Source organism: Mchenga conophoros, linkage group LG5 (genome assembly GCF_057382185.1).
Source record: "Mchenga conophoros isolate Kocher_MC1m ecotype Shallow Benthic linkage group LG5, M_conophoros_male_GT1.1, whole genome shotgun sequence".
Classification (NCBI taxonomy): domain Eukaryota; kingdom Metazoa; phylum Chordata; class Actinopteri; order Cichliformes; family Cichlidae; genus Mchenga; species Mchenga conophoros.
In genome coordinates this window covers 36982559-37005411 of record NC_140530.1, presented here as the reverse complement: position 1 = coordinate 37005411, position 22853 = coordinate 36982559, and the positions used below count along the sequence as shown (strand labels likewise).

General features: G+C 40.3%; 1 protein-coding gene and 1 long non-coding RNA gene across 2 annotated transcripts; both read right to left on the bottom strand.

Moving 5' to 3' along the window:
• Positions 1–1105: 1105 nt before the first annotated feature.
• On the bottom strand, positions 1106–2262 carry LOC146575056 (uncharacterized). The gene is made up of 2 exons (XR_014892585.1): positions 1946–2262; positions 1106–1354 (listed from the first exon to the last, which is right to left on the bottom strand). It is a non-coding gene; the product is annotated as an uncharacterized LOC146575056 (long non-coding RNA).
• A 17780-nt stretch (positions 2263–20042) lies between these two features.
• Positions 20043–21686, bottom strand: LOC146575055 (granzyme B-like). Its single transcript, XM_085275647.1, has 5 exons — positions 21629–21686; positions 21393–21540; positions 20950–21082; positions 20484–20738; positions 20043–20369 (listed from the first exon to the last, which is right to left on the bottom strand). The coding sequence occupies exons 1-5, from the start codon at positions 21684–21686 to the stop codon at positions 20190–20192; spliced, it is 774 nt and encodes a 257-aa protein (XP_085131773.1). The 3' UTR covers positions 20043–20189.
• Between the last annotated feature and the right edge of the window lie 1167 nt (positions 21687–22853).

The window sequence follows — 22853 nt, the reverse complement described above, 5'->3', positions numbered from 1 at the left end:
AAAGGGAGTTTTTCCTTCCCACTGTCTTAATGTGGTGTATCGATATGATACACCACATTAATTGCACTGAAAGTAGCTGTTCATAACACCACGTCTGTGAGACAGTTATGAGTATGAGTTGTGTGGATTTTTTTAAATTTTTTTTGCAGAAAGCTCCACGTTTTTGAGCAGGACATGGGAAACAAAAGCAAAATTATTATTGATGTAACTGGAAATATTACAAAGGATTGTCGTGGAGGTTTTTTTAAATCAACTGCAAATGCTTGATGAGCGTCTTTTGATCTGGTTTAATCACATGCTACAGCATGGAGAGACAGCAGCCTGGTAAGACGCCCATGCTGCTTTCTCTGAAGATGAAAACGGCGCTTCTTTAAATGCAGGGGGAGACAAAAACATTCCACAGCTCTTATGTGTTGCCCCATCACAGGAGCCTATACCTTCAGCTCTGTCCTTGAAATCTTCCATTCAAAAACAAATTACGACTATGTTTTCCCACTTAGCCATCACCTCTATTCTTCTAGAGATAAGCAGGAGGGCCCATGCTATATATCTACAAGAGGGCCATATAAAATAAGTAAACATACAGAGTAGCACATTAAACATCATGAAAACAGTGTGAACAAACTGATAACACTCGAATGTCACATGATCTGATTGGTTTCTTCTAATTAGTGGGGTGTGTAAATAGTGACATTTGCTGGAAAAGGGAATGGGCATTTAGAGGCTTTGCTGTTGATCGTTCTCTCTTCTGTTCTCTCAGTTTTCATGTACACCTCTACACAGCAAATCCAGCATGTCCAAATTAACACTGTCGGATTTGATTTCAACACTATTAAAGTGTCTATATGGGTCCACACCAGAGAGTGTTAATTTAACTCTTTTTGGAGAGTTGGTACGTTAACTCTGATTTAGTGTTAAACACCAAATCTGTCTGGAGTTGATAATTTAACACTTGGTGTTAAGAGTTTATATATTAACTCTCAAAGAGTATTTTAGTTTAACTACGTAAGAGTTATCTTCTAATTCATTCTAAAAAGCGGGAATTTTACTGTTCTGAACTTCTAGAAATTTCTTTTGGAAATAAACATTTACTAAAAAGATGCAATGGTTTTTGAAAAACATTTATTCTGAACTGTGCACCACAATTTCAAAACATTTTCTGAAAGACGTAACAGTATACATGTTCTCACTTTCATTAGAATTTTGTTTATCAAAAGGTCTGACATGGTAAATGCAAATAACAGCATTCTCATCACTTATTTCTTCAATACAATATGCATGTCCTTCATTCATCCCTTTGTGGAACTTCAACGCACTTCTGCTCTCCCCCATATTCCATCTTCACAAGCATATCCTGTGCGGAGATCGAATAAAAATTAGTTGACACTAATTAATGGCACAAATAATCCAGTAAACAATTGCAGCACAGTAAAAAAAAAAAGGAATCCTCTTTGAGCCATTACTTGTGTAAAGTATTTTCCCAAAAGACAAAGACACAGGCAACAGGTAATACTGAACTAAATGTAAAACCTCAACTTTTTTCATTTTTACCTAAACCGTCTGCACAAAACTCTGGAGGGATTTATGCTAACGTAGAACCCAGTCAGGACGTCTGCTACTGCTGTTTGCTCGTTTTTTTTTTTGTTTTTTTTTTATGGGCGATCGTTTTCAGGCTTCAAGTAGCACCATTATACCAACATTTCACACTCTAGACATTGTTTTAGGTGTATTTGACCAAAGATTTGACTGAAAATTCACATGCAAGCTTTTTTTCAAGGCTGTGGTATTTGCCCGCAAACAATACCTTTCAGCTAGCTAAAACAGAATATTATGCTATCAGCGAGCAACATGGCTAATGCCTTTCACACAGCTTTGTCTCAACTCCAAAGAGCCACAGAAGTAAAAGCTAATAACAATTGAAACAATCTTTGAAAAAATGACTTACCAAGCATGGCAAACAACTCAAATATGTAGAGCAAAATGTTCTGAAACGGCTTCACTTCAGCTTCGATTGGAGTCGTGCTGGGGGCGGAGTCTGTGAATTTACTCTGTTGGTGTCATAGCCCCTCTAGGAGTTCAGAGTTAAGAGGTCAAGAGTTAATGTTTCCATTGTAACACCTCCAGATTTGACAGAGAAACACTCATTTTTAACACTCGATTTTAACTACTATCATTTTACACCTCAGAGTTACATTAAAAGAATGTGACTCTGCTTAGAGTAAAATTAACTCTACTTTTGCAAGGAGACTATTAACACCAAAAAATTTAACACTTTTGAATTTGCTGTGTAGACATGTAGCCACATCAAATTAATTTAAGGTGACTGTGAATGATTTAAAAAAAATCTTTTGATGTTTTTCAGTGTTTTTGCGGATATGAAAATCTGACAGGAAACAACTGTGCTAAACAAAGACACCATGAAAAGTGATTGCAACTACTGGAGGTTTCTGAAATCTTCTTTGGAAATTTCAAAACTATCACTGTCACCATGCTGGTTTCTAAACAATAAACAATAAACAAACCAAAAAAGACTTGATGAGGAGGTCTAAGTTTGACAGTGAAACAGTTTGCTAAACTTGTCAAATACACGCCGTAAGTCAATGAGCTTAAAACTGATAATATTGCTTTCTCCATTCTGCCCATTACCCAACTTAGGATAGGGAGCCATCTGGGCTAGCCTACTCCACACCCCACCTCTGTGAGCAGATGATGAAATCAGCCTTGACCATCTGTGTCCCCGGCCTATGCACCACCTTAAATGTAAAAGGCTGGAGAGCCACGTACCACTGGGCGATCCAGGCATTGGCATCCTAATAGCAGAGAGAGTCGACTGTCCATTGGATGGCCATGAACTACTTCTTCACCGCACAGAACCAAGCGTCTCCTCCAACAGGGTCCTTCTGATATACACCACAGGGTGGTGCCCCCCTTACCTGCAGGGGCAAAACGGCCCCCCTGTTCGAGGAGTCTCTCTGCAGAATAAAAGGGAGGGGGAAGGGGTTCCCTACAGAGAGCCTTCTTAACCTGCACGAATGCCTCCTGGGACTGCTCCGTCCACTGGACCAGATCTGGGGCACCCTTTAGGGTGAGATCAGTCAAGGGGCTGCTCAGGTCAGCCAGCGCCAAGTACCGCCTCACCTCCTTTTTGGCCATGGGAGGTGGGCAGGATATGATGGCTGCTGTTGTATCCATCTGCGAGAGCACCAGATATCCCAGATAGAGTCCCTCTCTCTGTTGAACTGCGAACTTTTTCAAATTAGATTTAAGTCCAGCATGGCCCAGGGACTCCAGTAGTGCGGCCACTCGCTGGACATGCCCCACCCAGGTGTCGCTGTGGATGATAACATCCTCCTAATAAAGCAGCACATTATGCCACGTGTACATTCAGCACCCATTCCATGTGGCGTTGAAAGGTGGCTGGTGCTCTGAACAAGAACAGAAGTGTGATAAATTCGTAAACACTGCACGTTGTGAAGAAGACTCTTGGGAATCTGCCAGTGACCCTTGGTTAAATCAAGTGTAGAGACAAAATGTCGGTCCAAGAGCTCATCGACATGGGCATCAGATCAGCATCAAACTGTGACACTTAATAAACATACACAGATACAGAGTGATGCATGAAACATTATGATAACAGTGTGAACAAACTGATCAATGGGAGTTGTGGTCACATGATCTCACTGGTATCTTCTGCACTCAAAAAAAGGAAATTGGGTGGTTGTTACATTTACAAAAGTCTAACTTGTCATTTGAACAAAATAATTTTGTGTTTCTATGGAGAACACAATTAAATCATGTTGGATCTGCATGAAATTCAACAACTTTCTTCTTGTTCAGATGACATGACACAATCTAGGAAGAGTGGTTAGTTGCCTGGACTCATGAAATTCACAAAAACACACGAGATTTCAAACCACAGGAAGACAACCACACACACACCACGTGTATGCTGTTACTATTTATTATGGTTTAACTTGTCAAGGACAAAAACATAAAGAAAATTCTGCATCATAGGTTTCCTACATTTGTTAAGTCTGTATTAACAGCTCAATGCCATGGTGGGTCATGCTGTTGACCTCTCCAGGATGTAACCTGCCCCTCTTACCAAATCACTTCCGGAGCCCAGATAGATAAGAAGATGGGTGGATTGGAAGTTGCTGTAAATCCGTTGAATTTTTGTTGAACATTATGTAATATGAATACAACATGTACTACAGATGTAAGTTACATTTGTTCATTCAAGAAGATTATCGTTGGTGTAACAAACAAATATTTTACTAGGTCATGTAACAAGACTGAATTTTGATGTGCCAAAGTGATATAAAATAAAAAATAAATAAATTTAATTAGACTAACTTGGTACAAACATGTTGATTGAATAAAAGTCAACTTAATTGAATGTTAATGTTACTATTATGTTAAACCTACAAACATATCGTGTTGAAACAACACATTCAAGATGGATTAATAGAACATGATTTGTTTCGATGGAATATAAGTGGCAAGATAAAATTACGTTCATCCAATGAATTATTTTTTTGAGTGGGGTGTGGAAATAGTGACTTTTGCTGGAAAAGGGAATGGGCATTTAGAGTTTTTGCTAGTGAATTTTCTCTGTGTTCAAATTTTTTCATGCATACTGCTATACATGGAGCCACATCAAATTGATTTAAGGTGGGTGTGAAGGACATTAAGAATGGATGGGGTTTTTGGGGTTTTTTTTGTGAAGGATGTTAAGAATGGATTTTTTTTAGGGTTTTTGCACAGATGCATTGTGGATACATCTCTGGCCTGATGAAAAACTGACATGGAACCATTGTGGTAAAACAGATGGCATAAAAAGCAGATGTAACTACCACAGTTTTCTGAAATCTTCTTTTGAAATTTCAACATGATCACTGTCACCATACTGGTTGCAAAAAAAAAAAGAAAAAAAAAGGAAACAACAGTTTGCTCAACTTGTCAATTACAAGTCATGCCAATGAGCTCAACACTGATAATCCTCCTTTCTTATACATTTTATGACAAAGTTTTATCAAATAAACTTCATGTTTTTTTCAATGTGATCACAAAAAAGTGACTGAGTTCATCCACTCAGCAGGAAAGTGTTAGGTACATCTGTGTGGCAGGTGGAGGGTTAGAGGCCAGCAAATTTGACCACAATGTGGGACATAGAGGGGTTAGAGTGACAAATGAAGAAACCTAAAAACAAATTTAGAGGAAAGCTTTAATAAGGGTCAAAACCTGCTTTGTCCATTTTAATAAAACAGGTAAGCTAAACAGATTATCCAATCCCCCTGTGCTTCCCCCCTTTCTTTTCACTTTCTTCTTATCTCTCAGCTGCCTACAGCAATAATTAGCTCTTCCTCATCCAGGCTCTGCTGGAGGTTTCTTCGTGTTAACCGGGAGTTTTTCCTTCCCACTGTCACCAAAGGATTGTTTATTGATTAGGTTCTATTTTTTAAAAAGTTTTGGGGGTTTTAAATTACAATACATTATTGTTGTGATTTGGTACAACATAAACAGAAGTGAATGGAAATTAATTACAAGCACCACCTTGATTTTTTCCATTAATATATTTATTCTCCTGAAGATTCACTTCAAACCATGTGCTCTAACCTTTTAATTCAGCTTTCATCGTTCTTTTTGTTATTATATTTATAGACTTGTTTTTCTGAATTCAATAAAAGCTACTTTTTAAAGATATATGGTGCTCACGAGAAAGCCACTAAAAAGCAACGATTTTAGAATATAATTCATGATTATACACAGGACTCGAACACAAAGAGTGAACTTAAAATGGTAGCTTTATTGTTGGGAGAATCATTCATAGAAACAAACTAAGACCCTGAACATGAAAATTAAACTAAACCACTTGGAAACCAGAAAGACAGCCAGATTTACAATACATGAGGAGGTACGGTGTGGGGAAAACACAGGGCTTAAATATACCAGGGAATAACGAGGGGATGGGAAACAGGAGGAGAGCACAGCTCGGACTAATCAAACATGACAAGACAAAGGGGCAACACTTAAAACACAGGACACAGACTATCAAAGAAAAAGAGGAAACAAGAGACATTCACAAAGACGCCGACTTGACACTGAGACAACTGACTGGGGGGACAGAGGGCACAGACAAGTGACTACACGAGGAACACGGGGAAGGCAAAGTAACAGAAACCTAAGGAACTAAGAATAACACAAGCGGAACACAATAAAGAGAATGAAAGTAACAATAATCAAAGAACATAAATTAACCAACAAACATAAAACCCTGGGTCACAGACCCAGCACCGTGACAGTTTAGCAGCATGTCTGTTACTGTAACCTACTTTAAATACAATTAAGTGCAATTATAAATTTTTTCTGTGAATTTTAGATGTTTTCTTAATGTGGCTTTTCTGCTTTCACAAAAAAAGAAACAATTATAAAAACCATTCCTCCAACACCTATTACTATATGCTAATAGTTACTACTTTGATGATTACTACTCACATAATGTTAGACAGGTCTGCAGGAAGGAGAGCAGAAAGGTGAAGATGTCCGTGCAGAGTGCAGGGAGATCCGCGAGGACTCCACCTTCTCTGCTTGTCTTTCTGTAAAAGTCACCACACACCACTGATTCAATTCAATTCACTTAAATTTTATTTAAATTAGCGTCAAATCACAACAGTCTTCTCAAAGCACTTCTAAGGCGCCCCCAACATACAAACAAAACTGACCAATCAGAAGACCCCCTGTGAGCAAACACTTTGGAAACAATTGGAAGGAAAAATTCCCTTTAATAGAAGAAACCTCCAGCACAACCAGGCTCAGGGAGGGGTGGTCATCTCCTGTGACCAGTTGGGGTGAGAGGAGGAAGACAGGGCAAAAGACATACTTACTTTACTTACTTACTTACTTACTTACTTTACATGCTGTGGAAGCGTGCCAGTGGAAATAATGATGTATGATTCAATGCAGAGAGGTCTATTAATTAAGAAGCAGAAAGTTAGACGTCATCCAGGTCTTTATGTCTTTAAAACATTCCTGCAGTTTAACTTATTGGTGTGTGTTATCTGGCTTCATGGGTTGATAAAGTTGGGTGTAATCTGCATAGCAGTGAAAATGTATGCTTTGTGTTCTGAATGATACTGCTTAAGGAAAGCATGTATAATGTAAAATGGTGTAGAACTGGAACCCTGTGGCGCTCCATAATTAGAAATTTATAGTGTAAAGAAGACTCTCCATTTGCATGAACAAATTGTAATCTAATAGATAGATATGATAAAAACCACTGCAATGGTACTGAAAATAGCTGTCTTTAATGTCACGTCTGTGAGACACAATTATGAGTATTTTTTTTCCTTCATTATTACTAGTATCTATCATTACTAGTTAACGTTAAAGGATTGGCTCAACAGTGTTTTGACTTTTTGTCAGCCTGCCTACAGTGCTGAAGAGAAACCTAGGGTTGTTCTTATTTTCTTCAGTGATAATTAATAAGATGTCCTAGCTTTATGGGGGGTTGCTGAATTAAAGAAAGGAATTAAAGATGGCTGTAAAAGAAGTTAGGATGTTGAAGTTGGTCAGGTTTATAGTCTAGCTTTTTTTTTCTTTGTTTTTAGAGAGATTTTGCACAGATGCATAGTGAATACATCTCTGGTCTGATGAAAAACTGACAGGAAACCATTGTGCTGAACACAGACAGCAAGGAAAGCCGATGTAACTACCGCAAGTTTCTGAAATCTTTTTTTGAAATTTCAAGATTATCACCTTCACCATCCTGGATGCAAAAAAAACAAAAAAATCAGACCTGATGAGAAGATCTCTAGCTTGACTTGTTGATTAGCAAATGAGCTTAACACTGATAATCCTGCTTTCTTACACGTTTTATGACAAAGTTGTATGAAATAGAAGAGCCACGTCCACAGGACAAGACTCAGCAGTCCATCTGCATCTTAAGGGCAAAGGTCACTCTTTCGAGGATGCCAATGTTCACATTTTGGACAGAGAGGACAGATGGTTTGAAAGAGGAGTGAAAGAAGCCATCTATGTCCACTGTGAGCGACCATCTTTGAACAGAGGCGGGGCTTACGACACCAACTCTCTGCCATCTATAATCCAGTTTTGAGATCCCTTCCCAGACGCCTTAACGCCCACTCACATCCTGGGCCATCTGATCTCAGGAATTCGCATGATAAGGTGGGGCCAGGTTTCACAATGAACTCACCCGAAACTCTGGTTGATTGGGACCCACACCCAGTTTCACACCTTGGCTCAGGCGATTAGAGGATCATCAGGGGGTCCTTTTGTCCCTCTGTGGGGGGTCACTCCCACTAGGTTTATATCTGGGACTCCCCACCATTTGACCTTAGAACTGAAGAAGCTTCTCGGATGAGAGGTGAAATGTCTTCAAGCAACTTAAAGAAGTCCAGACTCTTTTCTTTGCAAGCTCCTTTGACTGTATGAAATAAACTTCATTTAGTCAATGTGACCACAAAAAAAGAAAAGAAAAGAAAAATGACTGAGCCCATCAAGTCAGCAGGAAAGTGTCAGGTAAATCTGTGTTGGAGGCCGGCAACTAAGCTGGAGTCCTACCAGTAGCCACGCAGAAGGTCAGCAACAGTGTTGATGATGGCGACATTCTGGAAGCCAGCAGCAACAGCAAAGTTGATGGGACTTTATTTTTTCCAGCCTGTAAGGTATTTAGTTCATTTATAAGCTATGTTTTGCTTCCAGGCTGTGACAGATGTTTTTATGCTCTCTGTGAGCCCAGAGAACTGAACAAGAAATGCTTTGAAATTAGAATAGAATATAATAGCTCTTTATTGTCACTGTTACAAGAACAATGGAAGTCAGTTTGGCATCTCTCCGTGTGAAATACACAATAGCCTAAGTAAGTATTTACATAATAACACAGACAGAATTACATTTACACAAGAAAGATATGTACAACTTAGTCATACACCTGCATACATATAGATACACCCATACATACATACACATACATACACATATGTATATATTAGGGGTGCAATGATATTCGTGTCGATATTGAACCGTTCGATACAGTGCTTTCGGTTCGGTACGCATATGTATCGAACAATACAACATTTGTAATTTATTTTATCAACTTTCCTTCTGACGATGCTGTCTGTGTTAGCGCTCAGTGAATCTGCGTTCGACTACTCCGCCTAGGCTGCACTGTCGAGCGCAGATCCACTGAGCGCTCAACACAGACAGCATAGTCAGAAGGAAGAGCGCAGGGCACCTCCCCCACCCTCATTCAGATCTGGCGTTTGGAATTATTTTGGTTTTCATGTGACGTATGACCCTGAAGGTAAGCGAGTCATGGACTAAAGTAAAACAGTATGTTGGATGTGCCATGCAATGCTCAATTACATGGGTGGGAACTAGTGTGTTAGCACAGTTAGCTCGTTAACGTGTTGGCCGTCTAGCCCCATGCACGGGGCGATCGGCGGTAGCTCGTTAACGGAGATTTGCCGTGTTGTGGCGTTAAGGTCATTTCAACGAGATTAACCTGAAAGCACTAGTGGGAACACAACGAATATGACTGCACATTTACGCCGACATCATCCTAGTGCAAAGACAAAAACAACAAGCATGCTACTAACTTTAGCCGAGTCATTTAGACAGCTGTTAGCACGTGATTCTCCTTATGCTGCTGAGAATATAGCCCAGAAGAAGCGTATAGTATAGCTTTTATTTTGGAAAGAGACATTTCTCTGTAATAAACTCTCTTTTCCAAAGATGAGTGATTCCTCAATCAGATACAGGGCTCGCAATATCGCTAGCCCGACGTCCTGGAGCTAGCGATTTTTTCAGTCGGGCTACCAAAATCTATCTCTGCCCTGCCTGTCGGGCTATTGTAGGAAGGAAAATATATGTCAATGCTTTTGCATTCTTTCGGAAATGTAGCTGGGCAATTATGTCATTGGCATCGGTGAGCCACTGTCAATATGTGACACAGAGGTGGGACCAAGTCATTGTTTTGCAAGTCTCAAGTAAGTCTCAAGTCTTTATCCTCAAGTCTCAAGTCAAGTCTCAAGTAATGTCAGGCAAGTCAGAGTCGAGTCTCAAGTCACTGGTGTAAAAGTCCGAGTCAAGTCACAAGTCTGAAACTTTGAATTTCAAGTCCTTTCGAGTCTTTAAAAAAAAAAAACAACGAAAAAATAATGTTGCAGTTATGCTAAATGTAAATATTAGACCATGTAATTTTAAAATCTGTGTTTTTCTCAACACATGACAAAATAGTGAACTTAGAAAATATACACAAATTGTGAAATTGCACCTCTTTAAAATGCAGCTCAATTAAACCTAGCTCCAAGAATAGTTTTCACCTACAGTTCTGAGATAAGCTGCATGTTATTCTTGGATGCGCTTGTAGGACCGGCTTTAAAATCGCATGACAAAAATATCATACACATTAAAAAAACTGCATCACCAACGTAGCCTGGACAACATTTGCTAGTTAGATGAAGTCAGCTATCTCATCGTAGCATATTTATATGCATATTTATAATCATACGGTTCTTGGAGTGAGTGCATACACTCATGAAGTTTAGTAACTTCAGGTCACTGCAACAAGCCCAGGTACAGTTTACCGACGGATGGGTGCAGGACCTTGAAATGCACCGTGTAGAAAGTAAAGACCATCGTACGTATCATAAGTTTACCAGTCTCACAAATCGTCGTCATAAATACACATTCCTTAACCGTTTATTAATAGGACCTTTGAGCTCAACGGTAATTAATTAGTAGTGGAAATAATTTCTGGTAGCATCACAGAAATGTAGCAGTGACAATAATACTGTATGCTGTAATCGTACTGGGCAATTAGTGATACAAAAACCTGTTTTATCCTGTGAATAAAAGTATATGTTTTTGTCAATGTACCATAATAACAGAAGCGAAACACAATATTGTGTCAGGACAATTCACTATTTATGCACAATAAACAAAGGAGCATAGCGCGACAATTTCTGTTCAGCGCCAGACTTACTTGTAACCTATATCACCAGTTATGTTATGAAAGTGACGTATTAACTACAACAGCAGACTGACCTTTGTGTAAATGCTTGGAGCAGACTAACCTGTGAGCTGGAGTGTTCTGGGACGTTATATTTGACCTTTGAATGGCTGCAATCCAGTCGCGTCTTTGTTACTTCGGAAACATGGCTCGAACAATTTCTCTTCAACAACATAATCCGATAACAACCGATCTCTTTACCCGTCGGCTTCCCGTGGCTGTCATGCGACCGGCTATTGCAGTTAATAATACAACGGCTTCTTGTGTTTCTTTTTATCGCTGTATAACTGATTTTAATTGAAAGCCTGCGTGCGCTAGTACCGCTTGCCACGAGTTCCCAGAATCCTTTGCGGTTCTACCCGTGAATGACGTCACATTTTCAATCTCTATATAATATGCATGTTAAATTTTGTATTTGGGGTAAAATATCAAGTCTTTTCAAGTAAATCGGTTCAAGTCCAATTCAAGTCCCAAGTCATTGGTGTAAAAGTCCAAGTCAAGTCACAAGTCTTAGAACATTTTTTCAAGTCAAGTCTAAAGTCATAAAATTAATGACTCGAGTCTGACTCGAGTCCAAGTCATGTGACTCGAGTCCACACCTCTGATGTGACATATTGAAATCGCGTTTGAATTTGCGCTTGTTTTTTTGCTTTCACTTTGCAATCATGCGAACTGTGTATAGAGAGCGACAGCACTGATCTGTGAGTGATGATAATTTGTGCACCAATTCCTCTGACATTGTCTTATTAATCGTTAGCTTACTATGCAAACATGACAAGTGAAATCTCCCGCAGCTTAAACATGTGAGAGGTTGATCGCGCAGAGAATCGCTGAGCTTATGTGAGTGCGTGTGTAAAAGCAGCAGGATTTATATTTGACTACGATGACCTGGATGACTGAGAACCTTCACAGACAGATATATATTTTAGTTCTGCTGAGCCAAATAAGACAGGTCAGGGTGAAGAAGTGACAGCCAAAGAAAAGCTTACCACAAAACGGAGAAGTTATGACAAATCAGACTATAAGGCAAAAAGAAAGTGCAGCTTTATGGTTTCATGGACAAAAGAATTTCTGTGGCTGCAATATGACGAGCTAAATAACCAGGGGTGCACATAAGTGGTCCGCAGGTGCGCATTTGCTGTCAAAATAAAAAACACGCACAAGGGTTAGGGTTAAATTTAAAAACTGTACTTTTGAGTTAAAATATATATTTATAATTTTAATAAATGACAAATTAAAAAGGCATGAACATTTTTTTGTATCGAAAAAATATCGAACCGAACCGTGAATTTTGCGTATCGTTGCACCCCTAGTATATATACATGCATACGCATGCGTACGTACATACACACACACATTGTGAGGTGCAGCGTGTGATCAGTGATATCCCACATTGAGTGGGGGGTGGGGGGTGCTGTTGCTACTATAATAAATATGGTTATTACAAATACAGTTTACAGAGGTAGGAAGGTTGGTTGCATTATAGTATAAATAGAGATATGATGAATAAATAAAATGTAATGTCCATGAGTACTATACGCTCGGCTTGACACAGGGCAGGAGGAAAGAAACAGACATAGGGATGAGACAGACAGAAGAGATAGAGAGGGCAAGAAGCATGATGGACTGGGGAGAATGCACATGACAGACAGCGGAGACATGGAATGAAACACAAGGAGGGGAACATGTGAACAGAAAAGGGAGACAAAACATAAGGACATGATTAGGACCTGGAGAACGAGGGAGTGAGAGACACTGAGGGGGAGAGAGCAATCATGGACACAGAGGAAGACCAAACACAGACATGACTGTGGAAATATACACAGAGGACATGTGTTGGTTCTTTTATGAAAGAAGACGATCCACACAGACTCTAAATATGACTTTATCTTTTCTTTATTCAAGCTATCAAAGGTTTGAATTAAAAATCTCTTTGCTCCGTAGATGATCTAAAGGAACAAAGAGCACCATACCCAGACTGTAAATGCTTTTTATTATGTGTGATAAACAGGACACTGAGGTGATTGTTAAAAAATTGGATGAAAGCCACGGTTTCCTTATTTGGCTGAGATCCAGCACTTCAGCTCACATTTCCTCTTCTGCAGTTTTTGGGGCATCTCATTATGTGGAGACGCCACCTCACCCATCACTGTGGCAACCACCTCTCACCCTCTGGTCATACCTGCATAAACAGATAGTGAGAAAAAGGTCTGGAAGATGAGTGGAAGATGGGGTGGGTGCAGTTTTCTCTGAGGTGGGGTCAGGTGGGCTGTCCCGGGCTCTGTGGGGCTGAGCGGCGCTGCTGCACTGGGCCCCGGTCCGGATGGGCCTGGGCCCCCTTTCCCTGGAGGGTTGCAGAGTATGGGGGGGCCTACTGGGGTCAGCAGGGGAGCTGGCCACAGGGAGGGGCCCCTCCCTTCCTTCCCTCCCCATCTCCAGCTGCCTCCCTCTTCCCGCTCCACCACAATCACCCACACATGCAGGGCCTTGGGGTAAAGATGTGTCACCAGGGTGCAGGGGAGGCATCCCCCCCCCCCTCTGTCCCCATCTGGCTGCCTGTGCCTCAATTTTATCTCACAACTTAGACATTCTCATTACTCACACTCTCATAACACATACATATAGGATCTTGGGGGTGGGCACGCTACACGGAATCCAAAAGACCATCAGGGTGTCGTCGTTGCCCACCTCTCAATTTTAAATACACGTAGACATTGAGGGCTATCAGGAGGGGCTATGCGCTTACCTGCTGCTCTCTGGCAGGTAGCTCCATGCCCTCCTGGGTTTTAAAGGCACCTTAGAACACACATGCATCAACACTACATATGAGCGGGCGGAGGGAGGTTTGGAGTCTTCACACACCCCCGTTCTCTGCGGCCTGCTGGAGCGGGGGGGCTAGGAGGAGCAGTTGGCCTTCCGACTGGGGTCTGGAATGTAGCTGCTGCAGAGACTCAGGTCTTTTGGAGTGAAGGGCCCACTCCTGAAGACCTTCTATGACTCTGTGGTGACCTCAACCATCTTTTATGGTGTGGTCTGCTGGGGTGGCAGCATCTCTGCCGGGGACAGGAAGAGACTGAACATGCTGATCCGAAGGGCCAGCTCTGTTCTAGGATGCCCTCTGGACCCAGTTGTGAAATTAATATTTTTATGGATTAAAATTGCTACTCCTCTTTGTCTAGAATTATACAGGCTGAAAACACATTAGGAAACTCAGGTTTTTAAGTTCATTCAAACCTGTGACAGGCCTGTGAGTCTCTTGTAATAAAACAACGTCTGCCTGCAGGTTTTTAAGTTGGTTAAATTTTTTTTTTTAACCTTTTTTCTCTGGAGCCAGCTTCGTGCACATTCCATGTGACAAATCTTAGTGCGACCATAGTTGTGTGTGTATGGTGAATGATGTACGCTGTGTGTCTCGCTTAGACGGGTGAGGAAAATGGAAACACATCATTTGTTTGTAAATAAAGAGAAGAAAAAGAGGAAGAGAGAGAGGAAAAAAGGAATAAAAACGGAAACATCCAAATTAAGGCATTGACTGAGAGTGACAGTGACTGTATACTGAATTAGCAAACTGATATTACAAAGTTAAACAGATGTTAATACAAGAGAGTGTGAGTAAAGAGAATAGTGTAGCAGTGTGCGGTCAATACAGCCATGGAATGGTGCCGGGGTCGCAGTACATCTGTCCGTCTATGTAGGGCCGGTCCACGGCGATGACGGGAGCCTTTCTGGATAAAACTACATTAGACTGGGAACAGGACCTTGCGTCGTTCCAGGATCTCTTTGGGGAACTGGTCGTTCACGCTGAAATCCGTTCCTTTCAGCTCTCTGCCACGACTCTTCACCTGCTCCTTCTGCTTGAAGTGGCCGAATTTGGCCACAATAGGACGTGGTCTCCTGCTTCCTGTCTTCGGAGCCCCAATGCGATGCACTCTCGCTTCGACTTCTGCAACAGCCTCTACTCTGGTGTTACCTTGTCATCTATTGGCCGACTACAGGTGGCTCAAAACGCTGCGGCAAGGCTTCTGACTGGCACACGCAAATGAGAGCACATATCTCCTATACTTGCCTCGCTACACTGGTTGACAGTTTTCGAATTGATTTTAAGATTTTGACACTTGTTTTTAAATCATTGCATGGACTAGCTCCTATTTGTCTTTCTGATCTTTTAAATTGGTATACTCTGGGGAGATCTTTGAGGTCTGTGGACCAAAAGCTGCTAGTTGTCCTTGGGTCTAGATTAAAACACAGAGGAGATTGGGCTTTTGCTGCAACTGCTCCGAAACTGTGGAATAAACTGCCTTTACATATCAGGACCTCTTCAACATCAGATACTTTTAAAACTCTTTCTAAAGATCCATTTTTACTCCTTGGCTTTTAATTCTGTATGAGTCTGTCATTATTTTATTCTAATTTTTCTCTCATCTTTGATTTTACTTTCTTTTAAAAATTTTGTAGAATTTTATTTTATTGTAGGCCTACGGCACTTTGTTCAACACCTGTTTTTTTAAAAAGTGCTATATAAATAAAACGGATTTGATTCGAAACTGATTTGATAAAACCCTTTTGAGTTAAAAAACATTTGTGCTTTGTGTCATTAAATGTGATTAATCAAGATTAATTAATTAATTACAAAGCCTCTAATTAATTAGATTGTTTTTAATTGAGTCCCATCTGGGTGTCTTTTGTCAGCTAGCAGCTGGTTTATTTGTGCTCCCAGACGCTCGTGGAGTGCAGTCAGCTTCTTAAGCCAGTAGGCGTGAACCATGTCAGAGCCTGGTGCTGTCCAACTCTCCATACTGGAAACCCTCTCTTGGATGTCTGCCACTGTGATGGTTACTGGACCCTGTTCAGGGTGGTCGCTGTGGTCTGCCCCCAGATCCACTAACCACTGAGCATTACCGTTATGGGTTGCGTCCTTCTCCCATATGCTTTTCCAGTATTCCTCAGTCTCCAGCCTTGGAGGTGCTGTTCTCATATTCCCCTGCTACTGAGTATACACCTTGGCTGTTTCTGTGGAGAACAGCTGGTTTATTCTCCTGCCTTCGATCTCTCTGGTGTACCTCTTCAAGCTGCGAGTCGTTGCTTAGCAGTTTTCAAGGCCTCAGGTATGGACAGCTTGCTGTACTTCAGAGGCACCTTCTTCATCGTACCTTTCTGCAACTCCGATAGTTGGCTAACCTCCCTCCGTGCTACCTTGTTCTTAGCCTCTAGCCTCCTTCTCCATGGAGGGTACTGCCCCTTGTGGCTGTTCAACTTGTAGACAAGCATCTCACTGATCACTGCTGCCATATTGTAGATCGGCTTGTTAGTCTCGGTAATGGTGGCTGTAGCCTGTATCTAGCAGACCTTCTGAGGGGCTTCACGTAGTCTTGGTACGGGGGGTCCAGGTTTCAAGCTTGGCCATGATCTAGTGATGGGTAGATGAGGCCTCGTGAAGCGTTTCAGCACATTCCCCAAACTGTATCGATACTGAGTCGACACAGTGTTGCTGTTTTGCTCCATACTGTCACCTGCTGGACTTTAAGTATCATTGCAGGCAACTTACTTGAGACTCACAACAGGCACTGATTCAATGACCTAGTCATACTTGTATACACTGTAAGGTATTGCACTTTCCATGGAATCATTTTATATTTTTTACATTGCAAATATTGTAGACATCTTTAAAATATATTGTGAATGACATTAAGTGAAAATTAAAATGAAGGTATTGTGAATGTAACATTACCCATTTAAATGTATTTGACTCAGAGTTTATTATAAATTTCTATTCAGAAAAACAAGTTTATCCAATGCTTTTGCATTCAGTCCATTGCGTTTTTGACACCATTTCCTCAGCTTTGGAAAACACACGCTTATAGGGCTCAGATGGAGCTGGGGTACACAAAAACTGTAAACCCAGGTGGAAAAGGTTCGGATAAGATGTCTTCCTATTTCCCCAGTACGTTAAAGGATCCTCTGATCTTGGAATGTTTCTCTCCAACACTCTCCACAATACTAAGGGATTGTCTTTTATAAAAAAAAATAAATAAAAAAATTCAGGACTGCCTGGTCAAAAACAGTCTTCCTAGATGCTTGATTTCAAAATAATAAAACATAATGAAAAAAAAAATGATAATAATGCTGCTCAATGTCTATATAGGCCTACCTGTGTTATTCTCGGTGTGTTTGTCTCCTCATTTTCATGTTTGGCTCTGTAATGCCTAAACATTGAGGAGGTGCTTTTGTTTGTGTAAGAAAGCTCCGCAGAACAGATGCGACATTTAACCTGCATAAAATGAAATAAATACTTTACACTGCAGGTCAAATGATCCCACACAGCAGAAACTTTTCTTTTTCTTTTGGGCTCCATATTTTTATGGAGAGATATGTATTATCTGTTTCTTTGCGAGAGTAATTTTGTTTTTGTTTTTTGGTGGCGACTCATTCCGTTGACAGATGCAGATGTGGTACCTTTTAAACACAGTTTGGAGCGTTGGCAATGAGCGATACAGCAGCTGTATCGATCACGTGGCTTTTTCTTAAAGCGACACACGCACCGATACAGGCTTCGCTCTGTGAGCTTGATACATGCGCCGGTGCCTCAGTGTTGCTGGACCCATCACTACCATGATCCTATCTTTCAGGTCAGTTCCTCTCGCACTCAACAATCCTTCTCCTATCGCACTTGGGGCTAAAATTACCAGTTTATGATGTATCTGCTTCACATTAACACATCAAGTAAAAAACAAAACAAAACAGTTCATTTGTTTATTTCCACATAACGATTAGATTGTAACTTGTTTTCTTGTAGCTCTGTTTTGCCCTCCACCACTCCTGAGAGAAATACCTGGTTTTTCAAATGCTATATGAACCGTACCAACTTTTCCCTCACTGTATCTGTGAGTCTGTCTGTGAGAATTTCTGTGGCTGTGTGGTTTAGCACAGAAGTTTCCTTTCTCTCCGACAGCTTAGACTCTCAGTCGTACTCTATCCACTGACAGTGAAGGATCTCTGTCTGCTTTTTGTGTCTTCAGACATTTGAGTTTGTTGATCTTAACCTAATTGGTGAGTTCTTTTCTTTATTTTCTGTTTCTTGCTTAAAAAATAGCTTTAGTATTCAAAGTGGTGATAGAGCTGCTTTTCATTTTACTGGATTGTTTGATGCCAGGTCAGAATTGGCAGGAAACCTGCTAGGGTGTTTTTTTTTACTTTTGAAGTTTGACTTCAAGTTGACATTGTAAAAGGGTTTATTTTAAGTCAAACAATAACAGTTACACATCCAGGTGCCCAAACTGAAACGAAACCAAAATGAAACCAAAGAGAAAGGAAAGGTCTAATATATCTACCACCATCACTTTCTTAGTGGCTTACCTGAGTCAAAGTCAGGGCTGAAGCCTTTCACTTCCAAGTTTGTCCACACTGGCTTGTAAAGCTGATGTATTAAAAAAATGTTCTTGAGTGATCACATCATGTTTCTGTGCCTTTCAAATGGCTTCTCACAGTTAAGTTGAGTTCTGCTCAGATATTTCCCCTGAGTTCAGAATCACCTTTATTTGGACAGGTTTATGCACACAAACAAGGACTCTGACTCCAGTTCACTTTGCTCTCTTCATGCCGTATAAGAAATGTTTATTCAATAGGCAGTTGTTGCGTGTTATTTTTATTTAAGGTAAAAGAGAGTTTCAGTCGCAGTCCAGGTTTTCACTCATTTATTGCCTGAAGCAGTTCAAAAATAATTCATGTACATGGATCTCCTTCCAGTTAGAAACCCACAGTCTGCTGTGAGCAATTTCAGGACAGTTAGTCCTTTCTCATGTCACACTCTAATCACTCTTTCACACAGTTTGCATGGTTTCACTAAGGACACTCACAATCATGCTCTCATACAGTTTACAATAACACTATAAGTTGCAATAGCACTGATGTCAATGAGAAAATCACTTTTTTTCCCTTTAACCCAGACATCTCGTAAGGTTAACCTCCCTTTTATGAGCCACGGCAAATATTTCACATTAGAAAAATCATCAGGGAATGATCCGTGGACTCGACTACAGACAAAGGGCAAAGGACTCGTGATCACCGGTTTCAACTGTGACACGCAGAAGGTCGGGTGAATCCTAAGGGAAGCAGGCAACTTCAGCCTGACCGCTGAGGGGCTGATCTTCACTTACAAGGTTTTAAATAATCAGGCCCCATCTTATCTTAATGACCTTGTAGTACCATATCACCCCATTAGAGCACTTCACTCTCACACTGCAGGCCTACTTGTTGTTCCTAGAGTATTTAACAGTACAATGGGAGGCAGACCCTTCAGTTTTCAGGCCCCTCTTCTGTGGAACCAGCTTCCACTTTGGATTTGGTTTAGTGTATATATACACTAACAGTAACAAATTTATAGCAAACATGTTCTGCAGTGTTGTATTCTGGGTGCTACTGAGAGCAGACTTTATATTTCCTCCTTCTAATATTAAACAACAGGGGAACAGAAGAAGACCAAACCGGCAGGGTCACCAAAGATGGCGGCCAAGCCAGCGGGAGCACAGAAGAAGAAAAAAGATGAGCCAGACAGACAACAGAAGAAGAATGTGGGAACAAAAAGGAAGCGAGGGCAGGCACCCACACGCCAACCAAGAGAAGACGTCAGGATGTTCAATATTCATGATCTTACTATTAATTTTAAAAAGAGTTACTGTAGTTAGATGTAGTACTTGTATTAAAACGTCAAAGCTTCTATTTGTTTGGCTTATTAGAGATTTAACTGAAAACCACATCAGGTGGTTCACTGTGATACTAAAATACCCCCAGTTAGTCTTTTGTATTCATTGTACTAGATAAATCAGGATTAATGCACTGTAGAAGTGAAAAGGAGTTTAGAGATATTAGTAATGCATGGAATTAATTTTCCATGGTAAACTACTTAGATAGGTAGTTATTTGAAGTCATAATAAATATTGTTCGTGCACAGAAACAATATTTGAAACATTTTCTTTATTCTGCATTGAGAGCAAACATTGACAGAGGCATAGCTTGCACACTAACAGTGTGCTGATGCAAAGGTTTGTGTAAGAAAACAATATTTGAAACATTTTCTTTATTCTGCATTGAGAGCAAACACTGACAGAGGCATAGCTTGCACACTTACAGTGTGCTGATGCAAAGCTTTGTGTAAGATTTAACTTTTTTCCCCCTGGAGAATCCTCCTGATCCAGTGAAGGTGTTTTGAGATATCTGTATAGACATTGGGGACGTCCGGATAGTTACAATTTCCCAGCTCGGTTCCAGGAAGCCGTTTGTTGAAAGAAACAATACCGACAGCCATTCCCTTGCAGACCAGAGGGCCACCAGAATCACCCTGTAAGGAGGAAGTATGTATTTTGTTCATATGATACTTAATGCAGGCTGCTCATATATTCCTCAACAACAGAGCAGTTAGCAAGATTTTAAAAGGGAAGGACAGAAAAGGTACCTGACAGAATCCTTTTGTTGTGTTGTATCCACCTGCACAGATAATATTGGGAGGAAGACCACCCCATCTTTCCCTGCAGACTTGTGGGCTGATGACCGACACACGCACCACTCTCAGGTCATCAACAACATTACCACGAGTGTTTATCTTACCCCATCCAGCCACTCGACACTTCTCAATTTCATTTAATGTCATTTCACGGAAGGGAAGTCGAATGAATTTAATTGTTTTGCTTGGTCGGACAGGTGTAGACAGCTAGAGGCACAGAATTAAAGAGTAAAGATTAAGAATACGTGAAAACCATGTAACTGCAATACAGAACATCTATCTTTTATCTTTTTTTTTAAAGTAAGCACTTTTTACCTCAACTAGAAATGTGTTTTTCAATCAGCATATTGTAAATGCAAACACTCAAAGATATAAAACTTCCAGTGTGATGTGAGAAAACAAAAATAATAAACCTTACTTTTAAAAGCATGATGTCGTATCCACGGCCAACATCCCGATAACATGGGTGTTTGTATTTCTCTGCAATCCGTATCACAAGCTTATCAGCACTCCTCAGATGGTGGTTACCAAGGACTACGTATGTAGGACATCTGAATAAAATATAATTCTGAGATCATCAGCAGATTTTCTGAAGTTACATAAACAACATGATGAATAAAATATGGATACATTTCTTTATAGTTAAATTCAGTTTTACTTCAAGATCTTAGCACAAGTTTTACAAAAATTCTCATGGTTTCAGTTTGTAAAGGAAGAACTGTAACTTAAATTATGACCATTGCATTATACAGTAGTAAATATATATACATGTATTTATATATATATTTATATAGGACATTGGGACATTTTGGGAAAAAAAATGGTCTAATTAGAAATTTCCCTCGAGCAAAGATTACTTACAGGTCACAGTGTGCAGCAGTCATTACAAAGTTCTCAGACACGAGAAATCCTCCACAAATATGGTAGCCTCTGTAATCCTGCACTGATGCCATATACAGCATTTTGTTGTCTGGGGCTATTTTCCCATTTATAATTTCACTTCCCAGGGCTAATAGCATTAGGAGAAAAGAAAATGAAAATAAAAACATAAATATTCCACATGCAGGCTGGAGAAGAGTATTCATGGTGCAACTTACCATTTTGCCCGAGGAATGTCAGCGCATGAATCACCGCAAATTGTTGCAGAGCAAACATCTCGCTGGTAAAATGCTCGATCTGTTAACTTGAGACCGACGGGTCAGTCCTTTTAAGCAGTTTGTACTGACTAATATCTGACTTTTAACGACTTCCTGTGAGTAATGTGGTTTTGAAAATTTTCACAGCAAATACTTCACTACTCCTATCTATCACCATCTGTTATATGCGCACCCATTTCTCATTAACAGTATTGAATTTCAAACAAAGTACTGCTAAATGTTCTGCTTACTCTCTTTCTTTTTCTATGGGTGGACAAGATGCTTTAGCTTGGAACTAGAAAAACCAAAATCAAACTGAAGGGCTCAAATAGATACTTGAAGATTTTCACATTTGTTTTTTGTTTTAACAAGAGTCATGTTGTCATGCTGCAATCTTGGAGAAAGAGTAAATTAGATGCTTTCCAGATGGTAGTGCAAGATGAATAAAAACTCCACTGGCTGAAATGTACCACCATTTCTTGTAATGTAATGTAATAATGTAATGTGTTAGTCCCCATAGGGAAATAGTTCCTCTGCATTTAACCCATTCACCCAGTGAAGCAGTGGGCAGCCAACAATGCAGCGCCCGGGGAGCAGTGTGTAGGGACGGTCCCTTGCTCAGGGGTACCTCAGGGTAGCCGTTCAGTGGAGTTGAACCCCCGACCTTCCGATCATGGGGCCACCACTCTACCTACTGAGCTATCCCTGTCTACATCCATTCTTATGGATGGATGTAGACACTCATCATTTTACCTCCTTCCTGACTTCCTCTGTCTATATTGGATTCATGATTCAGACCTGTTGCCACTGATATCTGTGACATTTGATCCTTTCATGGACTGACTAATCTTCTCTCAGCTTATTGAAATGACTATAAATAGAAATAAGTAAATTTGGATCTTAGGTTATTACAAATATGCAGAAAAAGGCTTGGGTTCCAGATTGTGTTCAGTTACAAATGCTGAAATGACCATCTCTTTCTTATTTGTGTGCGTATTTTCTTTCTAAAACCAGGTTTGTGTTTGTTTAGAGGTCCACCCATTTGGTGGTTGTGGGCAGTGTTTTCCGGTTTTTATGTTTCATGTTAGAAAAAAAATCAACCAAATTTCAGCATGGTTAAGCATGGTGCAGTTTAATATTTAAAACTGGTGTTCGTTATGGCCAAACTGTTGTTTGCCAGTGGTGC